The sequence below is a fragment of the Podarcis vaucheri genome, assembly GCF_965113315.1.
Source record: "Podarcis vaucheri genome assembly, chromosome: 9".
In the NCBI taxonomy this organism is placed as follows: Eukaryota; Metazoa; Chordata; class Lepidosauria; order Squamata; family Lacertidae; genus Podarcis; species Podarcis vaucheri.
Window position 1 is genome coordinate 38,037,390 of NC_138767.1, and position 21,847 is coordinate 38,059,236.

General features: G+C 40.3%; 1 protein-coding gene across 2 annotated transcripts in view; it reads left to right on the forward strand.

Moving 5' to 3' along the window:
• HHIP (hedgehog interacting protein) overlaps positions 1-11,427 on the forward strand; it is a 79,700-nt gene extending 68,273 nt beyond the window's left edge. The window contains exons 12-14 of one of the 2 annotated variants that reach the window (XM_082237642.1): positions 4,637-4,785; positions 5,777-5,905; positions 7,527-11,427. In XM_082237642.1, the coding sequence (XP_082093768.1) occupies positions 4,637-4,785; positions 5,777-5,905; positions 7,527-7,651 (403 nt within the window). In that variant the 3' untranslated portion in view covers positions 7,652-11,427. Of the gene's footprint in view, positions 1-4,636; positions 4,786-5,776; positions 7,455-7,526 lie in introns of those variants that run through there. The other variant, XM_082237643.1, reaches the window with a different exon arrangement.
• The last annotated feature ends 10,420 nt before the right edge of the window (positions 11,428-21,847 follow it).

Genomic DNA, 21,847 nt, shown 5'->3' on the forward strand with positions numbered 1-21,847 from the left:
AGCTGTCAGCAAACAGCAGTTGACTGGGGAATCCACCCAAGTGTACCATGAGATTCCCTTGGATTTAAAATGTACCTAATCCTTAAAGTCATTCGCAGTTGTAGAAGCCCAGAACGAGTGCTTCAAAATACATATGTATATTTAGAATAACATAATTAGCTCATATTCCTATCTACATGCAGCTGCCTTCCTTGTGGGTGAAACATGCACATTAACGTTCTTTGAATTTGTAAACCCAAAGACTTTAAACTTTGTAACATCAGTTATGGGGGGTGTTATTATTTTAAAGTCACATCTTAATCCATGCACAGAGCACTTCCATTCCCCCTCTCTTCCTTTCTAACATTGGCTATTAAGGACCTCTTTGTGTGCTTCATTTTATAAGGCAAAAAAATACCTCTTTGGTTTATATTTTGCCTGTTTTCGGATGCATACACGGAGCTGCTTTCTCTGCTGCCGTAAAGAATGTAATACATAATTGAGCAGCTTTAGCCCCGTAAGCCAGTTTCTTTCCCGATTCATCCGTCAAAGTGCTATGCAAGTGGCCCCCTAAATTGATAAATTCCCACAGTGCCTGTTGACCCAGCTGCCAAGGCCTCATGCAGCAGGTGTTGTTTTCATGACCACCCTGACAGTAATACAAACTGTTTAGCAGTTGCATTGACCTCACAGCTATTAACACTGATACAGGCTCCGCTGGGGACTAGTTTTCAAATATGACAGAATTTCTTAAAGACTAGAGGTCATGAACAAGTATACCATATAAGAATAAATTTGATATGCTGCTGGGTTTAAAAATCTGAAAGCAGGGAAGGCTCTTTTTCTTCCTCCCCACATCATTCCCTTGTAGTAAATCAAGTAATGAGCTCTTGGCATGCCTCCCAGCACTGAAAGCAAATGTACTGAAAAATCATACCTGAAGGGGTGCTGTGTTTATGCTAGAGAAGTAGTTACTTATTTGTTTTATTTAAAGAATTTTTAACCTGACTTTTAGGGTACACTGCCCTCACAAGGCAGTTTGTATTCAAATAAAATAAAATACAGTAATAGCAAACATACCATTAAATTAAAATTCATTATGTTCAAAACAAAAGCATTAGCTGCTAAACATTATTTTTATGCAGCTGATTAACCAAATACAGACCAGGGGGGAAAACATATTCAGGGTTTTCTTTAAAACCAAGAGTGATGAAGCCTCTGTTGGTGATTAGGCCTAAGGAGAAATTAATTAGAAAATGTTTGCATTGCTGTCCTCTGAAGAAAAGTTTTGATTCTTTCCTTTGGTCCCACTTCCTCTTCCATCACACCTGGATAAAGACAATTTTAGGTGGGATTTCTGCCACTGACAGGGGAATGGGGTTAATTTCATAACGTCCCCTCAAATCTATAATTGTTGTTGTAAAGATAGCCTTTGACATTGCTGGTGGGTGTGCATTTGAATGCATGTTTGTGTAAACCTGTTGTTGTTGTTGTTGATTTGTATACCACCCTTTATCTGAAGATCACAGAGAGGTTCACAACATAAAAATATAAAACGAAAACCCAAAATACATAATAAAAGTAAGAACAACAAGAAAAAATAAACCCTTCTCCCACAAACACATTTAAAAGGGTGTATAGACTGTAATTAGCCAAAGACCTGCTTATAGAGAAATGTTTTCACCTGGTGCCTAAAGATATATAATGCGGGCACCAGGTGAGTCTCCCTGGGGAGAGCATTCCACAAATGGGGAGCCACTGCAGAAAAGGCCTGTTCTCATGTTACCACCCTCCAGACTGCTTGTGGCACACAAAGAAATGACTCAGATGATGATTGCAGGGTCTGGGCTGGTTTACATGGGGAGAGCAGTTGGGCCAGGATCAATGTAATATGCTCAAACCATCCTACCCTAGTGATCAAACTGGCCCCAAAATTCTGCACCAGCTGAAGTTTCCAAAGCATCGTCAAAGGCAGCCTTATGTATAATGCATTGCAGTAATCTAACCTAGAGGTTACCAGAGCATAGGCAACAGGCGTTAGACTATCCAAGTCCAGATAGGGGCACAGCTGGGCCACCAGATGAAGCTGGTTGAAGATACTCCACACCATTAAGACAAAGTGACCCTCAACTGACAGCAAAGGATCCAGGAATTACCCCCAAGCTATGTACCCACTTCTTCAGAGGGGGTGTAATCTCATCAAGAGCAGGCAGCCTCTCATCCATGCAGTCTAGAGAACTGCCCACTACCAGTGCCCCAGTCTTCTCTGGATTGAGCTTCAGTTTGTTGGCTCCCATTCAGTCCATTAGCAAGGCAAGACAAGGGTCCAGCACGTCCGCTGCCACACCTGCAGATGTAAAGGAGAAGTAGAACTGTGTGTCATCAGCATATGTTGCGGCTTACTGCTTCTGGGCTTGGAATAGAGACCCAAAAAAGAGATCCCATGAACAGGGCTTTCAGGAAGAAAAGTACATGTCAGCATGAAACTGCATGCAGGCATGCACATGCGCCATTGTATGTAATATACAGTGACTGATTATGTCAAACACAGGGCTGCCAAATCACATGGATAGAGACTCCTAAGTATGAAGGTCAGCTTAAGCCTCTGGAACTCATGAAGTGGTTTGCTCCCCTGACTTGTCCATGACTCCGGCTTCACTTATCATTCTGTTGGCTCTGCTGAGAGGCCAGCTGCCTTTGGCTTTCCTTCAAGTGTCACCTCACAGCAGCCATTCCATCAGGCTCCAGCAGAGGGAGAGAATGGAAGCAGGGCTATTCCATCGGTGCTGAAAGACAAGCTTCCTGTGTCCCTTCTTTTCTCCTCTCATCTGTCACCTAGTAATGCACATTCCATCAGTCTACCTGAACTGTTTCTATCCCAACTTGTCATTGTAAGAACTGTAGCTTTAAGAGCTGGTGTCTAAGTTTTTTTAGCCCTTTCCTCCTCCTGCCCTTTTCCCTTTTATGTTGTTTCTTCTAGATAGTAAGCCTGAGCGCAGGAGCTGTCTTGTGTTGTGGGCTGCTCTGTGCTGCTCAAGAACTCTTTTTAATTGAAATGTGGGGCAAAATGCTTTCAATTTAAAAAATGAAACAAGTGTAGCACGACCCAAAGTATCCAGTAATGCATTTCTGGAGCTCATTGATACATATACTAATAGAAGCATAGAATTACAGAGCTGGAAGGGATCTCAACTCATCTAGCTTAGCGGCAATGCAGGAAGTCCACCACCAGAACATTCCTGAGAGTTGGCCATCCAGTCTGTGCTTACAAACCTCTAGCAAGGGAGAATTCAGTACCTTCCAAGGCAGTTTCAGCACCTGAAGGTTTATTATTGTGTGACACCACCATAAGACAAGGTGCTCTGTTTATTTCATTACACAGTATTCATGAAAACTTGATTGCTTCTCTAGGTCCTTTGCGGTATATTACAGAGCTGCAATCCTAATGTGTGTGTGTGTGGTACTGGGATATATGATTGCCAACAGACATTCTGAATGCTTAAATCTATAATAATCTGTGTCAGTTTCGGCTTCTGGGCTATATAAATAGATGGTAGCTTATGTGGGAATTTTTGTGAGATATTTTTTCTGATGTGCTCCCAACTTTCTCCAGCAGAGATTCTCCCACTCTGTTTAAACTGGAGTCCACTGTTGTAATCTTTCCACCATCTGAACCAAGCAGTGATAGATCAGACAAATTCAAACATACATGTTAAAAATAAGATTAATTAAGCTACAGCAAACACAGGGAAAATAAAAAGCAACATGTACAAAACTATTGGTTCTTATGTGAAATTGCCTATTAGCCTGCAAACATAGGTGACCTCCAGTTGCCTCAAGTTCAGTTCTGACCCCAGGCCCAGTTGTCCCTCCTGGTTCTCCTGTTCTGTGCTTGCTTCATTACTCTAGTTCCTCAATCCCAGGTCTCTCCCCCTTCCACCTACACATACATTGTTCTTTTTCCCTCTAACTATAGTGGGTCATGGGTTCGAGCCCCCGCGTTGGGCAAAAGGTTCCTGCATTACAGGGGTTTGAACTAGATTATTCTCATGGCCCCTTCCAACTCTATGAGTTAATGATTCTTCTTATGATGTGTGTAGTTCTATTCACTGGTAGGTAGGTAGGTAGGTAGGTAGGTAGGTAGAATATGTGCATGCCATTTTAGTCCTACATATATATCTCTGCTAAAAATATTAGTAAGAACTTCAAAAAATCAGTGGCACCATTATCATTAACTGCTGATACTGGTGTGTTTGAAATAAGATTTTTTAAAAAGGATGACAACTTCATTCTTATTAGCACCTAAACTAATTTTTAAAAGTTCTGGTTTTACCAAGATAGTAGAATGTCCAAGAGGACCTTAGGAGGAGCTATAAAGCTCCTATAAAGCAGTGTGACCAGGCTTCTTTGAAAATAATGTTGCTGGCTATAATGATTGCTGAATAGCATATTGTTCTAAAACAGTGGATTTCATCATCATAAAAACTCTTAAAATGTATGCAAGATATAATTTTCCACAACTTTATAAACTCTGTTGCATGGACCATTTTAAACAGCTTTCTTTTGGAGGAAAAAAAATGAATCCAGTCTATGTGTAAACAATTTCTCTTTGACCCTGACTTTTAAAAATGTATGTTGCCTGTATATTTTTCTACAGGCCTTTAGTCCCAGAAGAATGCAAAAGAACAGCTCTTCCTGCCCAGATATTGACATCTGAATGCTCAAGGCATTGTCGAAATGGGCACTGCACTCCCACGGGAAAATGCTGCTGTAATCAAGGCTGGGAAGGCGAGTTCTGCAGAATTGGTTAGTATTCCGTTCACAATAATTCATGGAAATAGCAAGCTTCCATCAACTTCTGACAAAAGTTTTTGTTTTTTTAATCCATATATTTTAAATTCCTCATTTACTCAAGCTCCTATCAGCAAGCAATGAATGGGTGGGAGGGGAAGGGAAATCACAAAGAGCAAGAGACTCGGAAATTTGCTTTCATCAAATGACATGTGTGCATTTGATAAACTGTGCCAAAGCTATCCTGGATGTTGCTCATATGTAGTGTGTTTGGGACCACTGGAATGAAACGACACACATCTGGGGACTAACACTGTCACCAAACATAAACATTCATTTGCCATCCTTCAAATGCTTCTCCACACTTTCAGTCAGTTTCTCTGTACATACAAGAGGAGCTGTGGAAGTAGACCTGGGGATGAGAAGATGGAAGTGGGATACAGGTTAAATGGAGAGAATGAGTGAGGCAAGGAAACCTCTGAAGCATGCAGCCATAGAGTCCTTGAGGGACATCTGTCTCACCATACTGTTCAAAGACCAGAAGGAACTTCCTACGGTCATTCTGTTCAAAGGAGACATTCTGACCACCGCCACCTGGCCAGCTAAGGGCAATGCACTCCAGGAAGGGATCCTAGTGAGTTAGAACAGTGTCTATGGATGTAATATGTACCCTGTCCAAGAGTCTCTGTTGACCCATATGCAGAATAACAGTTGATAAGAATGTGGCAGACTCCCTAAATCAGAGAGATACTTTCATGAGCAAGGTATTCTTTTACATATTTCTGTTATATTTTTATCCAAGTTTCTTTTCCCATAATGTATCATGGCCTATTTTATATTCTGAGAAACAGACAAAAGCAAATGGTTCATTTTTTTGGAAATAACTAAATAAATCCATACTGCTGCCATTATGATGGAGAAATAGTTCCCATTTTGTACATATGGATTTTTTTCCTGATTCTTGGGAAAGCCTCTACATAAGAGTTTTTTGTGTGTGTTTTTACAGCAAAATGTGAACCAGCCTGTCGACACGGGGGTGTCTGCATACGACCAAATAAATGCATGTGTAAAAAAGGATATCTTGGTCTTCAGTGTGAGCAAGTGGATAGAAACATCCGAAGAGTGACAAGGGCAGGTATTCTTGATCAGATCATAGACATGACATCCTATTTGCTGGATCTAACCAGCTACATTGTATAGTGTCTGGGACTTATTTGGATACCACATTTTCAATGGGCATTTGTTTTTCAAATCTTCTCTTCTATTCTCTCTCTCTCTTCCCTCCCACCAAAAGACTCTTATCCTGCTTTGAAACTCCAGTGATTCCACTGGGTTTGTAGATCTGCCTTTTTACCTTTTCAGAGAAGCAAAAACGTACAATTCACGCACAAACATCTGGTTGCATAACTAGTGGAATTCCAAAATTATATTTCCTCATGTGAAGTAGTTTACACAGAAATGCCACTGTTACCACAAATAATTTCCAATGGTGTCACTATGAATATTTGATATCCCACCATTTTTTGTGTATAACTATCTGAGTATAGCAATCAGAAAAGGAGTTTTGAAACTGTTGGCCATTATTAAATTTTGATTTTAACCATGGTTAAGATATTTGGCAGGTGGATTCAAATGACCAATTGCCATCAAATTCATGTAACAATAAACACATTGATTTTTTTCCCCTACCATTAAAAGCTGTTCTCTGAACAGGATGGGAAAAGGGTATTGTAGTAAGAACTATTATCCACTGGAATCTTCAGATGAACAAATTATGACATTAAAACATGACCATGTGAATCTACCCCACTGTTTTAAGACAATGTTTCGGAACTCCTGAATGCATTCTTATATAGGCAATTCATTGTAAGATTGTAATCTACACTTCTATCAATGTAACAGAATGTTATGCACTTAACTACTTTATCTGGCATAGATGCAAAAATCTGGCTATCGCAGCTTAATTTCCACACTGTTTCAAGTTCTTCATAATTAAATTATATCTGCATATTTTAAAACCAGTCATTGTAGAAGGTCTGTTTTTTGTTTGTTTTTTTACTGAATATCTTATTTAACAATGGGCACTGGGTTTGTGTTACATATTTATATTATTTTATTTTAATTTTTTATAATATAGACATCATCTAGATGAACAGCTTTGCCATGTCCTGTCAAATACTAAAGTTACCTTTTTCTCCAAATTAATTGGAATGATGGGGAGCGAAAGAGCAAACACACTCTTTAATGTGTTGTGGACATAATGTAGAAATGTATCCTTGTGTCAGCCTTTGTTCGTAATCAACGGAGAAACAGCTGCAGCCAATCAACCAGTCGCTGCAAATGTTGATAGAGTTCTTTCCACTATATCAGGACTGGCCCATTTTTATATGGTATATGAATTTATTGCAGAATTCACATTGAATGGAACTTCACTGGATGGGAGCTCACTTTAGCTAAAGTCTTGCCTGTGTTAAGAGGACACTTGTACAAATCATTAAAATTATGATTATTGCCAAATATGGTTCAAAATGTAAATGTTTCTTGGAGAGTTAACATAATGCTGTTTCCTTTTTGTAAATGTATCAATAAATTTGATGTACATGCTGTATTCAAAATTGTTAAAGTATTGATTAATATTGGAACTATAGGATCACCCTCAGAATTTAAAATGCTTATTCCTGCAATACTTGTGCTGTAGTCTGTGTGTTCATACTTGCGGTGTATATCAATTTCTCTTTGTGCTATTGTTTTTGCAGAGAAGTCTTCCCACACAGAGAGAAGGGAAGAGCAAGGGTGCCCTTCGTCCCACAGTTCATCAAACACCTGTTCCTCCTACACCAACAGTGTGCAGTGTTTTAAGCAATGTAGCCTGACACTTTGACCAAACATTCCCAGCCTCCTTGAGAATGCTATCTGTAGGAGAGGGAACGCATTTATAAGAGTGAGTTCTTCAGTCACTAAATGAAATCAAGCCATTTCTTCATACATTTTAGTACTGCTGCAATTTGTAAGCAAAACGCAATAGGTAAGCTGTTGGTGTCCAAACATCTGTTTTAGAGACAGCAGAAGGAAGCAGCGCCTGCACTTGCCATCCACCTATGATTCCTCTTGGGTTTCAAATGACCTCCTGACAAATGGAAATTGGTTGAGAAATCTTGGTCGAGTGCTTAGTGAACAATGGGGCAGCATTAAAAAGTGCATGCATAATTTTGCACAATGTAGACCCAACTGACACTCTATTCAGAGAAGGTTCAGGATTAAATGAGCATGGAGACCAAATTACCCTCTTACCCCAGAAAAGGGTGGTCTCTTCCAGTCATGCTAGCACGTCATTGGCTAAGCAGTGTGACAAATCTCGCAATGAACCCTGCAATAGCCTGCATCTGTAGGTTAATAGCAGCCCTTTGTCTCCATTGCTTTCTCCCTATAGTCTTTTTACTGAATCACATCACAAAAAGTTTTACAATTAAAAAAAAATGTCCTGGCAACCATTTTTGTACATTGACCTTACCTTCTAATCTTCTCTTATTCAATGTGGGGGTGGCATTAACAAAATGTGAACTTCTAGAGAATGAGGCAGCTGTCTAAATCTATCAAATCGTGCTGTTTTATTACACATTACACTGTTCACATAGCTTTGCCAGAGTAAGAATGAAGTTACTGCAACGTTTACAAGCGACTCACATTTAGATGGTTCAAATAGCTGGTATTTCCATGCAGACCCGGGTAAGGGAGAAAGAGAGGTGTTTTTTTCATAGCTAGCAAAACTTCATCTATGACAAGTAAATATGTTCGGTTCCTATGTTTTTCAAGCAATTTAAACAATAGAAGGTAAACTGTGGTAACAAGAGCCCAAGGCTGCATTCTTATAGAAGGTTAAAATATTGAAGTGAGTAAATATGTCAACCACACACGTTGGTTCATAAAAAAACACAGGGATATATAATAACTGAAATCATGGCATTATTTTGTTAGTGGTTATACAAAAAAACCCCCCAAACTCTTGCCAATTTGCAATAACTAATTGCAGTGCAAGTGGCAATGACACAAAGTCTGTTTTATAATATTGAACTGGAGTAGCAATTGAAACAGCCCAAACTACACAATTAAAATATTAAATTGGAATAATATGAAAAGGAATGTGTGTCTGTGAACGTCTCCTACAAGTATATAATATAGCATGAGAACTCCCTGATGGAAATAAATTGTTTTCAGGAAATTCACTGAAAAACTAAGCTGCGTATTTATGAAAAGCACCACAATTATTGAAGAAGTCAATGGATGACTTTAAGCCTTATTTCTAAAAACTGCCCTTTAAGCTTAAAAAGAGCCAAACAGAATATAGTAATTACCTTGAGTAATGGCATGCAAAAATATGTAAATTATTTCTGTGACAATTTCATTGCTAATTAAGCTCACACCATGGCAACTCACAATGCGACCCTAAAAATGAAGTTTACCATGAAACTTTTGCCCCCAGTAAAAATTAAGGTCGGTGGGGCAATCAGTTAATAGGCTCAAAGAAGAGCATATGACTTTTGTACTTGTGCTCAAGCTTTTCTTTCATCAGCCTCTCCTGGTCTGCAATTCTAATGAGGTTATTTTGAAATATTGTCTTTGTTTCCACAGCAATGATATTTTGGGGTAGAAAGTGCTCTCATGCGCAAAAAAAACTCTGCATATGCCAGTGCATATGCTTATATCTACTTAGGAAGTTGAATGAATTTCAGTAATTTTATCTCTCACCTTTAAAGAACAATGCAAACAAGAACGCTCTTATGAAAAATATTTAACTAATAATCTATAAATAACTATAGCAACCATTAATTAGTGACAAGTGTGTGTAGACCCACTGGTCTGTCATTACATGACTCTTGAGAGCCTAGATATTTGGCAGAAATGTCACAGTTCTTGTGATATTAAGGTGCCATCATTAAGCTATTCTCTAATTAGTTATAGCAGGCCTGTATATTTTCTTCTGTCAGCTGACTATTATGTTGCATGTCCAGGGCATATGATTAGGCCAAAAGCCACAGACTGGCACTCAACCAAGTCCATGTTAAAGGAACTGCATGAAATTTAGGGCATGTCTATGTATGTTGTCTGGGATTTATATCCCACCATGTTCCATATTCCTAGATAATTGGGAACAGGGTTGCAGCCTTAAGGGCGGAAGTTGTACCACTGAAGGTGCAGTGATCAGTTGGTACAGTCAAAGGTAAGAGAAATCTATGGATGTAGAGAGGCCCAGGCTATCAATGGAATTATCATAGAATTAAGGACTGGTAAGGAAAACATGGGCAACTCTATTTCCATTTATTTCCTTTATCTATGACTGCTCAAAATAACTAACTGTGTCCAGAACTGCAGAGGGCTGCTAAACTCTTACGTTCCAAACATGCTGGATTTTCAGGGCTCAGCTTCCTACACTGATGCTGGATGGGATGATGTCGGGACACTTCATAATAGCAGGGTGCTTGGTCACGCTTGAAGTCTGAATATGCTGGTCCTGTGCTAGGTGGATAAATTATCTGGGTCTCACTCCTCGCCTCTCTGGTGCTTATGCCCTTCAGTACCTGACTGCATAGCGAGGAAATCATGAGCAAAACAAAACCCATTCCTGCCCCACTCTCAACTGGTACCTATAATGGCATACAGAGAGCAAGTTCTGCCCTTTGTGATAAGCTAGACAATGCAGCATTTTGGGTTTCCTCATCATTCCTTATCACAAGACAGTGTCATCTGTGTGGAATGTTAAGGAAACAGCAAGGCTGAGGTTCCCTTATGTTCGGAGACAGTAATACTTCTGAATACCAGTCGCTGGGAACCACAGGAGAGGAGAGTGTTAATGTGCTCAAATCCTGCTTAGTAATTTCCCACAAGCAACTGGTTGGCCGCTGCGGAAACAGCACGCTGAACTAGATGGGCCATTGGTCTGATCCAGCAGACTCCTCTTATGTTCTTCATCACACTAAAACAGGGCTCTGCTTTTCTTGGTTTCAGCCCTTTAGCATTCCTAGTCTAATGATTAATCTGTCAAGCAGAACAAAGAGTAACTCTTACTGTTTTAAAAACAAAGCAGCAGTACCACAGGATACATGCAGAGATATGTGGCTAGTCCAGATAGGAGGAGGTCTGAACAAATGAAGAAGGTAATCCTATATCTACTCCCATGCCTCTGGAGTAACAAGCAGTGATGTTCATTGGTCCATTCCTGTACCAAGCCTGCAGATCTTGCTCAGCACAACTTCCCTATAACATGATAATTTGCAGGATTGCATTTACAAGGAGTAAGGGATGGCTTTTTATGGCATTTTTACGATTTAAAAGTTTTCAATTATTTTAAAATAAGTGCAGCTCTAACACTGATTTCAGATCACACATGATTATAGATATCCTCATTCTATATGTAGCATATCTTTATCACACTAGTGTATATAGACATCATAATCTTATCAGCTAAAACATGGGAGACATGTGTTTGAACAAGGAAGAAAGGAGCCATAGCTGAAGTCTTGGTTTTCAATGCTACACAACAAAGCCTACATATTGTTAATGAAGTTTAGTATATTACATATTTGTATTTCTCCTTCAACTTTTCAAACATTGTCTGCTTGCTTATATAACAATAAAACATCTACTTTTTAATCTCTCCAAGTATGTCTGCTATATCCCTCCCCACTCCACAAAATACATTTAGAATTTGTTTGGTTGGGGGGATGACTCTTGAAGGAGAAGGATGAAATTAAGTAAATGTGCCTAGGGTTACAACTGAAGCCCAGTTATTAGTCCCATGTTTCAAACTAAGCAGGTCTGGGCCTGGTCAGTGCTCAAATGAAAGACTACCTGGAAACATGTATGCCACCTTGGGTTCCATGTTGGGGGAAAAGTGGGATATAAATGCAAAAAAATAAAAAGCAGTGAAATGGGATTTAGCAGCAGCAGCAGCCTAGGCACGTCTACTCAGAGGTAATTCCCATTGAATTCAGTGGTATTGACGCTTAGGTAAGTGTGCACAGGATTGCAGCTTTAATGTAATTAACCCACATGTTGCTGACTCAATGAAAGCACATTGCAACCAACTTTTGCTATAGTCAGCTGTAGCTCAGTGGTGGACCACATGATCTGCAGACAGAAGGTCCCAGCTTTAATCCCTGGCTCCTCCAGCTAAAAGGATCAGGTAGCAGGCAACATGAAAGATTCTACGAGTGACCCTGAATTGCTGCTACCCACGACAGATAAGGCTAAGCTAAGCTAAGCAGGCAAGAGCTTGAGCTGGTACAAAACAGGTTCACCTTTCCCTTCTGTTGCAGTGTTTTATTTTTTCCTGGCTGCGCCCATAGCAGCTGCATGACAGCTGCAGCTTTTCCGCCATGGTGATGGAGAGAGGTGCACCTCTGCTTCCATCCAGTTGCGCCTGGTTATTATAATATCAGAGGGAGGACCAAAAAAAGTATGTGTTACATTTGATAGGCTCTGTTGCACAGAAAAGCACTCCATAAGGCTCAGCCCCTAATTACTCAGCATATGGTCCTGCCATCATGAGCTGGCTTTGCTTGCTTTGGTGATTTATTAAGAAGTTACAAAAACCTGCTGACATATTTATACGTCTTGTAATTAATATGCACCTGACCTTTCATTTTTGTTTTGAAGAATTTTGCACATGGGTTTTACCTCAAGTCCTGGGAATGCTCAGCTGGCCTCCATCCTGCAAGCCACTGCATTTAAGTAATCTCATTGAAATGAGAGACGTGCCAGGATATGATTTCAGGATGGTGTCCATTTGGAATAATGAGTCTTTCATTCCATCAACACCTCAAAACAACATCTGGGTTATATTTTTCTTTTTCAGTAGAATTATATTTAGGATTTTTTTAAAATACCAATCTGTCTCATGGGAGTGTTTCAGGTGTTATGCTGTCTGGACACTCATCGCCAATTGCCAGGAAGGGTGGAGTCACCTGATCAGCTTGGAATCAAAGGATTTGCATTTGGGACCCCACCTCCTCACAATATTACAAACTAATGGGTGGAGAGTACACCTGCTAGGAAACGTAATATTATTGCTGCAGCTGCAGTTTGTAATGGTCACAGAAGGCTTTGATGGCTCCATTACTCAGGAGGAGATCAAGAGCAAAGGAAATGGATTTAAAAAAATAAAGAAGTATAACATGTTACATTTATATTCAATAAAGTCTGAAATTTACAAAAGTGAGAGAAAATGCAGTTCAGTACATTGGGACTTCATGCGTCCCTTGAATGCTGGTGGATTACTGTGAGGTCAGACCCACCCTGAGAGTTATTTATGAACTGTGTCATCTTGCAATTCAAAAACACCAATTGCTTATCCTGGCTGTGATCACAAATGCACTTGTGCCAGTGAAGTTTCATTGACGTTTACAGGGATCCAGCAGCTCAAATACATTCAGGACTGCAAAAAAGGAAGCCTAGGAGGACTGTAACCATATCTGGGCATATGCCACCAGCTCAAGCTAACACTAACATTAGCCCCATCAATTGCAGTGTTATGACAGCTACTGACTTAGGGGATCTAATTGGAGGTGGGTATCTAACCTAAAGATTCAGGAATCAACATGCCGCTCTCGTTTCTCCTGTTTCTTTGGCTTTAAATGTCTCTGCTTTACTGTTCAAACTGATATTTATATATTTGCTAATTAAAGTCTGTAAAACATTGCTTACTTTGATGAACCATGTATATTGTATGGATAATATTTGTGAGGTTACGTGGCAAAAGCTTTCAGCTGTCAGGTCTTTCCCCCCCCTCCCCCCAAAAATGGTGCCTGCAAGTTTTAAATACTCCAGAGCACCTAACATGCAGGACCTGTATCAACCTCCGTAGTGTCCCCTCTGGTAAGATGGAGCTGAAGAACCACCCTTCTGATACCAGCATTGCTGTAATGTACCTGGATGGCACAGGGATGGGACAGAATGGTGTTCAGGTTAGAGCTGCATGGATGAGCCAGAAGGAGGCTTCATTGGTTTGGCTCCACTAGTTCACCTGCACAGCCCCAACCCTGCCAACCCACCCTGCCCCATTACCATCCTGGTATGTTGTAGGGATGCCAGTAGAGATGGGTGGCTCTGCAGCTCTGCCCCACTCCGGGGGGAAATTTACGGTAAATAGTGGGTAGACTTAGCCTCCTGGTGTTACTCAACTGCTGGCCACAAACACTGCCAGAAGGAAGGGCATACACCAGGGGGTGCTCTACCCAGGCTTTCCCAAAATTGGAACTGGCCCAGAAAACAAGCTGCGGACATTGCACAGCCTTCCCACTCTGTTTCACCACTAGTCCTCTTGTCCCTTCTCCTTTAACTGCCACCTAAAGCAGGCGAGGTAGGAGAGCAAGTACCCAAAAGTTAGGAGGAACCTGCTTGAAGGCACAGCCTACCAGCAAAAAGTGGAGCACCATCTCCGGGAAACGATTGGCAGCATCACTGCCATGTTAGCAGTGAGGACAAAAGGAGCAGGAGCAGGAGCAGCAGTGCAGCAGCTGCATCTTCTCTGACTGCGACAGCTAAGGAAGTGGACTGTGGTCCATGAAGATCAAGACTCTTTGATGTTAATCCTGCTGTAGAGACAGCTACCCCTCTACAAAAATGTAATGTGATGAATGTAAGTTCTCCCTTGTGTGGCTCTCACCTGCCTCCTTCCATATTTCCTTTTATGAAAAGGTTGCCTTATACTGAGCTGGACCATTGGTCTATCTAACTCAGTATCAACACAGGGTTTGGCAGCAGGGTTTCGGATTGAGTGTATTCCCAGCCCTACATCGAGATACTGGGGATTGTACCCAGAACCTTCTTTATGCAAGGCCAATATTCTATCATTTCCAAAGTGATCCAAGGTGAAGATTCCTTCCATCTGCTGTAGCATCAGAGTACCTAGGATCACATAGCGCCAATCCCAGGCATTGACTAAGGCATTGTTTGAATGATGTGAAGCTTGTCACATTGTGATAACTTAAGGACTCACCATGTAAGCATTGTCCCATGGGTTTATCTTAACCAGTATGTTTGATGGTGAATTTTATAAGAGCACTAGCCATGGGTTCTTCCTCTTGATTAATAGGTTCATCACATCACCATACATGGATATTCCACACATTCATTTCAAATGTTGCACCTTGTTTTTTTTACAAGGAAGATATATCTGAAAGCTAGCATCAATAATAATGTTGTATGGGTGAGATCAACTATTTGCTTTGGGAGCTCCAACAACACGCCCGGCACATAGTCCAATGCAGAGGAGTCACATTGACCTTACACCATCACTTTTCATAGAAATCAACAGAAAAGGCTTCTTCAGCAGTCCTATGTTCTATGCTATGAGTTTAATGGAGGCTTCCATAGCTGCAAAGAGATTAGCTTTACCTGTTAGTGTTTTACACATACCATTAACAGGGAATTTTCTTCTGTCCTCTCTGTTTTGCCTGAGAACTTGCTTCTAGGTACCATTTTTGGGATGTGTCTTCAGCATAATGAATAGATGTTGCTTTGAGAAGGATCAGATGCTTTTGGAGCATGGAAATGGAACATATTTTCTCATTAGGTTAATTAACAGCTCTGCTTGGGTGGCATAATTGGGTATAAATTTTCCTCATACCTAAAAAGGATTTTATTTTTATTATGTTTTCTGGTGTCTTTAAATTTTTATGGCTTCAACTCTGTTTAGTCTGCATGTAATCCTTGAGAGAGAAAACCCAACATTAAAAAAAATAATAAAAATAACAGTTCCTTTTCTCCAAACTGGCACTTATTCTATTTTATGATCCTTTCTGTATTTTCCCTCCTTTCTCCTTATAATTTGCATGCAAATCCTGAAGGAGTAGTCCACAAGTCAGGGAATTTATGATTACATCGTCAAAGTAAACTTAAGCAGGGTGATATATTAAACCTGACAAGATGCTGCTCATTAATCTTTGAAATATAGCCAGGTGTGAGGTAGTTATAAGAGACTTCCAAGCAGGGAAAGCGTAACGCAGCACCCAGTGGTGGGGCTACATGGAGGGCTCCCTTACCTCATGCAATGCTGCCTGGGTGGGGACTGGGAACTGGACATCACTCCAGAAAAATTCAGTTGGATGGAAGGAGAAAGGAAATGTCATGCCTCCTTTTGCCAAGGGTCTTGCAACCCTTTCAATGTTTTGTTCCAATTAGGCTAGTATGGTCCAGTTGGCAGGATCTTGGCTTTAGGCCTGCTTTGTTTTGCCTTGACAAATTCCTCCATCTCCTCAGCCTTAAAAATGGAAATAACAGTGATTGGTGTAGAAGTTTTAGGCCTGATCTATATAAACTGATGATCATATTGTAGGAGTGCTAGAGTGGAGTCCAGTCCATAAAAACATGTGCCAAAATAAAATTGGGCACTGCCTTGAGCTTCTTGGAAGACACGTGGAATTTAAAAGTCAATGCAAATAATAAATTTTTAGTTTTTAAGATGGTATAAGGCTCATGCCTGTTAATGTAGGATTATGCCACATCAGACTATGGGTGAAGCATGACGGGGGGCATTTGTATGAAATGGAACCAGTGCAAAAAAAACCCCAAAACAAACCAAAACAATGGAATTTTGTTGAGTACAAATGTTACCATTGGTAAAATGAACATGATAATCCATCCTTAGAACTAATGTAAGCACACAAGGCAGGTATAATATATAACCCTCTCATGTGACTTTATGAGCTTCAGAATACAGTCTCCTACCTGAATTCTGATGTGACGCAGTCCCATCATAACTGTGGGACTTTGCCTTTCATTATCATTCTGAAAAGGAGGGCTAATGCATTATGATGAGTATTGGTAAGAAGCTATATTAATTACCGGTAAATCCTCTACGGACCCACGTGTGTGTGTGTGGGTTAACTAACAAAGGGGAAATGGCTGGTGCCTGTTTCTAAAAACACAGAGCTATCACATAAAGAGTCCTGGTAGTAGTTTAAATCCTATTGTTAGGCAGATGAAAGAAGCATAGGAATAGACTATTAAACCTTCTTTTAATTCCATTCCAGCTGTTTGAGGCAGCTGGCCCCCTTCTACTCACATGCAATGAAACAGGCCACACTGAAGTAAATTAAAAAATGCTTTACTTACTTAATCATAAGGTCACACTCAGGAGAAGAGGGGGGGGATGTGACCCTCTAGCAATTTAGAACTCTGTGGTCCTTAACCCCTTCATATACTAACTAGCATTGTTAGGTTTGACTGCAAGTTTCCACACATTTAATTCACAACTGCACCATAGAAACAAAAATTACAATCAGTTTATAATCAACTATGCTCTATCTCCACTGTTGGAGGCAATATGTCTCTGGATACCAGCTGCCTGGAATTGCTTTTGCACTCAGGTCCTATTTCTGTTAAGCATCTATTACTCCCACTATGCTTCTATTGCATGCATTCAAGATCCAATTGAATCACCACTGACTGTATTTTTTTGCATTTCATTGCCATTTAATGCCAACCTCCCCATTTTTACAATGTATTTGATTTCCAACTGAAGATTGCACTTCATACATCTGATGAAGTAGAGATTCCAGTGGTCCGTAAAACATATGCCATCATAGGTTTCTTAGGACTTTAAGGTCTTGGCACTTTTTGCTGCAACAGGCCAACATGACTATCCCTCTGGAAAATCTTTTAATGGGTTTCTCAGAACACAACTAAATTGCGTTATTACTCTTCTGGATAAAAAAAAGCTTTTTTTAAAAAAAAAGCTATTTACCCCTTGCATGCATACATACAGCTGTCCTTTACCATTTCACATCAAGTTAAATGCAAAACCTCAGGTGAACCAAAAAACGTTTTCTGAGCAGCTGTGGAAGTTTGTCATACCTCTGCCCACAAACTATTTCCCTGCTAAGAAAGCCAAAGCTGTCATGTTTTTAAAAAATGAGTTTCTACTGAAACTGAATCCCTGTCTAAACAGAGAGGTTAACAATTTATCCCTCTCTCTGTACCCTTCCACTTTGATTTTTATCTCAAATATTAATTTTTGTTAAGACCACCCATTCACTTCTTTAAGGTAACTTAATCCTGAGATCTCTCATCAACATCTACATCTACAGACAAGTCAAACTTCCCAAGTAGATTGAGAGCACATTTCATTTTTCCATCTGTTGGCTCTTTTTGCATCTGACTGCTGAATATTCTGCATTTCAAAGCCATTATCTGGCTTTGAATTGAACCCAACAGCATTATACTTAATGCTTAAAATCTCTTTAGGAAGTTGCTTTATGCACAGACATCTCTGTGCTTCTAAATATTATTTCAATGAGCTAACATTTGAATGCAGGGGGCCTGGGCTTTGTTCTCCACAGCCACAAAAGCTCCCTGGGTGCAGATCACTATCTCAGCCTAACCTCTCTCTTGCTGTTTGGCTGCTTGTTGTTGTTGGTCACCTTCAGAATGTCAGTCTTTTCCAGGAGGGATTCAATCACATGATGGAAATTCAGATTTGCACAATTAAAGCCGATTAAACTGCTCTGGAACAACAACTTCACTTTTTTAAAAATTGTGGTTAGGAAAGTGAGGGGGAAGTGCACTGTGGGATAAGCAACTGATTAATGGATAGATGTACAACCATCATCCAAATTGCAATGAAATCAGAATGAATGCTACTTGCTGTATACATTCCACATAAACAAATAAGAAACAGCACGCTACAACCTTTCTGCAAGCAAATCAAGATGGGTGCTCAATAAACAATTCATCTGTTTTTATTATTTGAGTGAAAATAGATTGGGATGATGAGGCTGCAACCCTACCTCCACTTACCTGAGAGTAACCCTGCCCCCCTTTAATTCAACAGGACTTTCTTCTGACTTATTTACATGGTTAGGGTTGGACTGAAAAGCACTAATTCAGTAAAATCCAAGTTACAAGAAAGTTACAACAAAGGAGGGTCACTCTGCATGTTACTTTTGACAAGGGGAAATCGTCTGATCTTGATGAAGATTGGCATTCACCATCTCACGGATCCTGGTTACCACAGTAATGCCTGAAGTCACTCTAGCCCTGTTGAGTCACAATGTGCTCTACCAGTGAGCTATGACAGGGATCACAACATACGTAGGAGACATGGGGATGAGCACCAGCCTGTTCCAATGCTCCCCCCATGATAATACCAAGGTTGCAGGTTTGATTCTTGTATGGGACAGCTGCAAATTCCTGCAGTGCAGCAGATTAGACTAGATGATCCTCAGGGTCCCTTCCAACTCTACAATTCTCTGATTCCATTATTCTTCCCACCTGGGACCTGATAATGTAGGGTTCCCAGTTGTGCCGTCAACCAAATGAACTTGGAAACTCCCTTCAGGCCTCCCTGCTCAACAAGGGAGGCTGAAGGCAGAGTGGATGTCACACAGGTAGTAGTAGTATCAGCCCCTTGTGCACCTGCTCCTCCTGCAGTGATTCCCTTTTCCCGTACAGCAAATGAAATTATGTGAGGTTACATTCATAAGACTGATGTAAAATCACCTCCTGATGACCTGTCAAAGTGAAATTTGAACATGCAGAGCTGCCTCCTCCGCCCGGCTTAATTTAACTAGTCAACATCCTTTTTTAACTCTACTTTAAACTCATCCGATATTTCGTCCATGTGGTAATTGCAAATTTATGTTGATATGCCCCACAGATAAACTGCAATACACAAATAAGCCAAACAAGTTGCCCAATATAAGTCCAGTTTAAAAAACAAATGCTGTTCGTAAAAACCATACACACACACACTAATAATAATAATAATAACTCAAATGTCAAGAATCTGCCATCCAGAATCAAGGCTTATCTTCACAGAATCAAACAAATTTAATTTTTTTAAAGCTAAAATTCAGCTCTCTGTAATTATTCTCTCTCTACATTGCTAAATAGCATTTGTGGATGGGATACAGATAACATCTGAATAAGTTAAATGAACTATAGCATTTTTTTTGGTCTAGTTGTTGGCAGAAGCCGCGTATAATGGCTTTCCAATATTGCTCTTCCTGACAATCTCTCTGTGTCTCAATGAAAGAGGCATTGAGGAAGGCAAGAGAAACGGCTAAACAACAACACCTAAGAAGCGATGAAGCTGTAGAAACAGCTGCGCTGCATGCGCTTGGAGCATGAAGAGGAGCAAGAAGGGTGAACCACAGCAAGTTTTTCAAATGGGCAGAACAGAAGCGAGGAAGAATGTCAGGATGTTCCCTTCAAAGATCCGCTCCTTGCAGACAGCTGCTTTGTCAGTGATGCAACAAAAGTAACTTGATCATTTTAATGTATTACTGATGAGTAAAACAGCTCAGCATCATTTTATTTTATTTTTGAGAACTTGATACATGCCTGTTATGTGCATGGTGCAAACAGAATTATAGAAAATGAGTTTCATCCAACATGGCCATTCTTTGATTCTGTCGTATTAACCATATAGCAGAACAAACAGAACATCAATATTCCCTGTATAGGGAAGTTTTTCATGTTTGATGTTTTACTGTGCTTTTGTAATTTGTTAGAAGCTGCTCAGAGTGGCTGGGGCAACCCCGTCAGACGAGTGGAATAAATAATAATAATAATAATAATAATAATAATAATAAGAAGAAGAAGAAGAAGAAGAAGAAGAAGTGGCTCACCAGTGGTTCATGGTCATACAATGCTGTAAGTTTCCAGAGGGTAGTGATTATTACAATGTAACACGGATGTTGTTGCACTTTGTCAGGGTTGAAAATACTTCCAAAATGTGTTGTATTCTAGTGCAGCTGTTCCACTCATGCAACCTACTTGCGCAATGGAATTTCCCCTCTTCTGCTTTCCCGTGTATTTCCCCACACACCTTCAAAATCTGTTGCAGAGGACTGGAGGACTCTACAGAGCAGATGTTTGTGGGGGTGCCTGGATTGGGAAGCAAGGGGAAGTTCTGTTGCATGAGTGGAATCTCAATCTCTCTCTCTCTCTCTCTCTCTCTCTCTCTCTCTCTCTCTCTCTCTCTCACACACACACACACACACCCCAAGCAAATAAAGCAATCCCCACATTTGTAATCCAAGCAGCTGTCATATGATTTAGAGATTTTAAGGGTGTTTCTAGATTGATGGCTCCTCCTGTGGCAAAACCACAAGTTTTGGCTACCCACCTGCAGGGAGATACTCTATTCCCCCATTTTCCAAAAGTGGACAAGGTTAGCCTTCAAGAATGAATGGCATTGTTTAATTGTACAAGATCTTCATTGTAGCACTAGAGAATGTGAGTGAACAGTGAGAGGTTCGTAGGGGAAAGTTTTAATTGTTGAAGGGCATATTTTATATCTTTAAAACTAAGTTTGGAGCATTACTAAGACAGGAAATGCAAAGGAAAATATCCATATGGTGATTTGTTTTTATTAAAATTGTGATTATTAAATTGTAAGTCACCTTGAACTTCCTTCAATATTCCCAAGAGGTACCAGTTTTGAGGTGTTGTTTATATACACATTTATTTAAGTTTTATGGATTAATAATTTGTCTGAAAATTGATTAGGTAATCAACTAAAAACCTCGACTCAATGAGCAGCTGTAGTTTGCACTTGTTTCCCTGTAGGCCTATAGGGTTTTTCCGCTGCACAATTGTGGCCCACAAGACCAATGGAAGACTTAGGGAGAAGAATAAAGGGGAGAGAAAAGAATCTGGTACAATGGTCAGGAAAAGTTCTACATTTCCAAGCTGGAGTGACTCCTTCCCATCCCTGCAACCTATTACAGGGCAGACGCAAAGCCTTTCTGGAGATGTCAGATATTTCACAATGCTTCCTCATCAGATGGGCTTTCAGTGGTGGCACAAGGCTTCTCCAAAAGAGAAGGCGTTGGGCTGTAGTCCGTGCATTGAGACAGAAAAATTGGTGCTGGAGGTGTCCCAGGGTTGCTTTGAAGTTTGCCTTCTGCATGAAATGGAGAGTGGCAGTTATGATTGGCTCCATGTGACCGGAAAAGGTGATGATAACATGATTTATGAGCGCCAATGCAGTGTAACATATATAGCCAATGATACGCCGTGGCAAATTACACAAGATAGTTGTGTGGCTGCCTTTCCTAAGATAATAATGAAATCA